Genomic DNA, 4,971 nt, shown 5'->3' on the forward strand with positions numbered 1-4,971 from the left:
GTGGACGACGACAATGTTTTCGACATTGTCATAATCCAGTACTATTGAAAAATAAAATATATATAAAATAAATATATATATATATATATATATATATATATAAATAAAAATATATATCTATATCTATCTATCTATATCTATATCTATTATAAAGTGGTAAGGTTTGTGCGTTTGAAAGGTTACAGAGCCGATTTTAAAAAAAAAATTACCAATAGAAAGTCACGTTATTCTTGAGTATCATAAGCTACATATTGACCCGGAAAATTAAACGACTTTTCGTTGTTGTCAGATTTGCAAATTACGTCGAAAAAAAAACAAGTATCAACCTTCATTAAATATAAAAACAAAAAAGGCTGCAATAAGGTATTATTGATAGCAAAGAATAAAAGTCATTTGTCAAATTTCATAATTAAGCTATATTAAAAACACAAAAAATAGAGGGATAAACATATACGTATATAGTTGGTTCTAACACCAAATTTGAAAAAACATTTTGGAGTTCACAGGGATGTTATGAAACATTGCGAAAGTCACCTTTTCCTATAAGTCCAAGTCTTATTTTCTATCGCGATAGTTCACCTTGATTTGAGACCTTGAATCAGCATTGACGTTTATTTCATGGACGTGAGTATGACCCTCGTAGGAAAACTTCTTGATCAGGAAATCTTATTATTTTTTCCGTTACATCTATTATACACTTATTGTCTTTTAAGAAGTCTAGTCCCAAAAGGCAATCATCGATAATATCAGCAACGGTCACCCGTTGATGGTAGCTTCGGTTTCCAATTTTAAAATCTACATTGATTTTACCGAAGGAATGAATTATTTCACCGGTAGCTGTCTCGAGATACCCATCTGGGACCCACTTTTTCCATTGTATTCGGTGTTGTAATAATTCGGAACTCACGATTGTCACACATGCTCCAGTATCCACAACGAAGTTGCAAGATAAATCGTTTATGAAACCCTCTATGATCAACCTATTTCCGTTGCTAACTTGGGCTATCGTGTTGGGGTATGGGGTAATATCTTTATCAACCAGCTTTGTCCTAGGAGCTCCGTAGGAAATAGCCTTAGTGTAAGATCTGGGTCCACTGTGATCCTTAGAAAGAGTTACAATACTTCCGTTATTTTCTGATAGTCGTACCGCCATAGTGCCGTTGCTGACATTAGTCTTGTCCTTTATGTCGCAATTTTCTTTCTGTGCAATGTCCATTTCGACTCGGTTTGTAGTGGACTTCGTTCTTATGTTTTCCTTGTTACGGCACTAAAATTTGGACACCAATTGAGACTAGCAAGGTTGTGTAAAAATTCGTTTGTTTCTTCAGAATGATGGCTTAGTATTTTCGTCTCCTTATTACAATTGTCGAATTTTATAGATGTACTGGATACCGCTTCTGAAGAAAAACTGTTATTCCTTAGCTCGTGTCGGCTATTTATATATATATATTTTTTTTTATATTAAGCATGAAAATAGATTTCAGTTTCAACCGACACTGGATTTCAGATTTGTTTGCCATTCGTGTATAAACATGTACAAAGAAATCAAATCTTCAAGGCGATCATGTCAATATCATTGCCGTCGTCCACGTCGTCAACATTGATATATCGTCTGCGTCCTAGCGTTGTCGCTGACTTCGACGTTTTCGTGGCAATTGCAGTAACACTGTTCCTTCTTATTAACAACTAAACGTTAATGTGGCGCTCGTCGATGTTATTAAATCGGCGAAACGGTCGGTTGTATATATGTATATGGAAGCCTTCCATCACAATAAAAAGCAACGAAATTGCAATTTTTATACTCGAATTTCAAACGAAACTGAAATCCAGTTTCGTTCAAAACTGAAATCTATTTTCGATATATCTTCAATATTTAAAAAAAAAACAATATAAATAGCGGAGCAGGATTAAGGAATAACAGTTTTTCTTCAGAAGCGGTATCAAGTAGATCTCTGAAATTCGACAATTGTAATAAGCAGACAAAAATACTCACCCATCATTCTGAAGAAACAAGTGAGTTTTTACTTTTACTCTCGATATTTTATCACAACCTTGCTAGTTTCAATCGGTATCCAAATTTGAGTACCGTATTAAGGAAAAAATAAGAACGAACTCCAAGAGAATACGAGTCGAAATGGACGCTACGCAAAAACAGAATTGCGACAGGATGGACAAGACTAATGTCGGCCACGGCACTGTGGCGGTACGACTATCAGAAAAGATCGGAAGTGTCACCCGTTCTAAGAATCAAAGTGGACCCAGATCGTCCACTAAGGTTATTTCCTACGGTGCTCCCAGGAGAAAGCTGGTTGATAAAGATATGGCCCCATACAACACGATAGCTCAAGTTAGCAATGGAAATAGTTTGATGATATATGGATTCATAAACAATTTATCTTGCAAATTCATTGTGGATACTGGAGCATCAGGGACAATTGTGAGTTCCAAATTTTTACAACATCAAATACAAATAGAAAAGTGCGTCCCAGGTGGTCATCTCGAAACAGCTACTGGTGAACGAATCCGCTCCTTCGGTAAAATTGACTTCCAGTTTAAAATTGGAAACCGAATCTACCCTCAATCAGTCACCATGGCTCAAATCACCGACGATTGCCTTTTGGGCTTAGACTTCTTAACAGATCATAAGTGTATAATAGATTTAAACAAAGGAGTAATAGTGTTTCCCGATCAAGAAATCCAGTTTTCCTACTAGTGTCATATTCACGTTCATGCAATAAACATCCATGCTGACTGGAGATCTGAAATCTACTTGAATATCGCGATAGAAAAAAATACTTGGAGTTATAGGAAAAGGTGATTTTGGCAATGTTTCAGAACATCCTTGTAAACTCCAAAATGTTTTAACATTTGGTGTATGTACATACATAACTCTCTCTATTTTTTGTGTTGTTAATACAATTTTATTATATAATTACAATATACAATTTTATTATATATAATTTTGACAAATGACTTTTATTGTTCACCATCAATAATACTTAATTCCAGGCTTTTCTATTTCTATATTTAATGAACGTTTTGACTTGTTTTTTTTCGACGTCATTTGCAAATCTGGCTACAACGAAAAGTCGTTTTATTTTCCGAGTTAATATAGTCTATAAAACGCACTAATAACGCGACTTCCTATTGTTAAAATATTGTTTTAAATCGGCTCAATACATCCAAAGATAACCTTCTACAACCTCTCAAACTCACAAACCGTACCTCTTTATAATATGTATAGAAGATATAGATAGATAGATATAGATATATATATGTATGTAGATATATATATATATATATATATATATACCGGGATGCATCGATTCGCCGTTACGATACCGATACCGATACCAATACACTTATCGATTTTAAATAAAGGTAAAATAAATGTAAGTAGACATGTTGATTGATTGTTTTTATTTTTTTTTAAATATTAAAATAAAACGTTACAGACTTGGTTAATTAAAAAAACATAAATCTAATTTTTGTTTAAAAAACATTGTTTTTTACACGTGATATAGTCTTGCAAACACGATCAGCACTACGCTTATTCTGAAGGAATTCTGAGGAATACTACATTCACGTTTAGTTTTTAGTGTGTAGGTACTGTGTTACTGCAATCGCAACGAAAACACCGAAGTCGGCGACAACGCTAGGGCGCAGACGATATCAATTAACATCGATGTGAGCGCTAGATTCACGTTTAGTTGATAATCTGTAGGAACAGTGTTACTGCAATTGGAACGAAAACGTCGAAGTCAGCAACAATGCTAGGACGCAGACGATATATCCATGTCGACGACGTGGACGACGTCAATGTCATCAACATGATCGCCTTCAATATTTGATTTCTTTGTACATGTTTTAACGTGTTTATACACGAATGTTCTGGCAATGCTGATGAAATTGATGATATGATTTACATCACAACGCTTATCATTAAATATTTATAATTATTAGTGGATTTGATAACAGAATGGAGCTGATTGTTTAATGCAACATTTTCCTGTACATACACGTTGAGTTGATAATCTGTAGGAACAGTGCTATGGCAATTGAAATGAAAACGCCGAAGTCAGCGACAGCGCTAGGACGCAGGCGATATATAAATGTATGTAAACAGCGTGGACGACGACAATGGCATCGACATGATCGCTTTCAATATTTGAGTACTTTGTAAACGGAAACGTTTTGCAATGCTGATGCAATTGACGACGCTAATCAATAATTATTTATCAAAAGTACTGGATTTGATAACAGAGTAGAGCGGATTGCTTGATATACATTTACGGTTAGTTGCTTTTATGTAGGTTCTTTGTTATGGCTATTGGAACGAATATGACAAAGTCGGCGACAACGTTAGGACCCAGACAATATATCAATGCTAACGACGTTACGATGTCCACGTTATCGACATCGACACCGACACGATCGCCTTTTGACACAATGCAATTGACGATATAATTTGCATCACAACGCTTACATCATACTTGGACTTATAGGAAAAGGTGATTTTTGCAATGTTTCAGAGCATCCTCGTGAACTCCAAAATGTTTTCACATTTGGTGTCAGAACATACTATACATACGTATATCTCTCTATTTTTTGTGTTGTAAATACAATTTTATTATTAATTTTGACAAATGGCTTTTATTCTTCACCATCCATAATACTTAATTCCAGGCTTTTTTGCTTCTATATTTAATGAAGGTTGTGATTTGTTTTTTTCGAGGTCATTTGCAAATCTGGCTGCAACGAAAAGGCGTTTAATTTTCCGGGTTAATATACAGTCTATAATACTCACGAATAACTATTAGTAAACTATTAGTAAAATATTTTTTAAATCGGCTCAGTAGATCCATTTTTTTTCTCGCTGGTAAAACGGATTACGCGATTCCCCCACGTAATGGAAAGTGAGCAGGTGAGTGGGACTCCCCGGAGCTCTTGACGCCGAATGCGCCCAGGTAC

General features: G+C 35.0%; 1 protein-coding gene across 1 annotated transcript; it reads left to right on the plus strand.

Moving 5' to 3' along the window:
- The first annotated feature begins 2,134 nt into the window (after nt 1-2,134).
- LOC125068990 (protein DDI1 homolog) lies at nt 2,135-2,713 on the plus strand. The gene has a single exon (XM_047678398.1). The coding sequence runs from the start codon at nt 2,135-2,137 to the stop codon at nt 2,711-2,713; it is 579 nt and encodes a 192-aa protein (XP_047534354.1).
- The last annotated feature ends 2,258 nt before the right edge of the window (nt 2,714-4,971 follow it).

The sequence above is a fragment of the Vanessa atalanta genome, chromosome 2, assembly GCF_905147765.1.
Source record: "Vanessa atalanta chromosome 2, ilVanAtal1.2, whole genome shotgun sequence".
Classification (NCBI taxonomy): Eukaryota; Metazoa; Arthropoda; class Insecta; order Lepidoptera; family Nymphalidae; genus Vanessa; species Vanessa atalanta.

Excerpts from the sequence above, each read along its gene's own strand:
- LOC125068990 (XM_047678398.1), top strand. The coding sequence starts at position 2,135 with ATGGACGCTACGCAAAAACAGAATTGCGACAGGATGGACAAGACTAAT.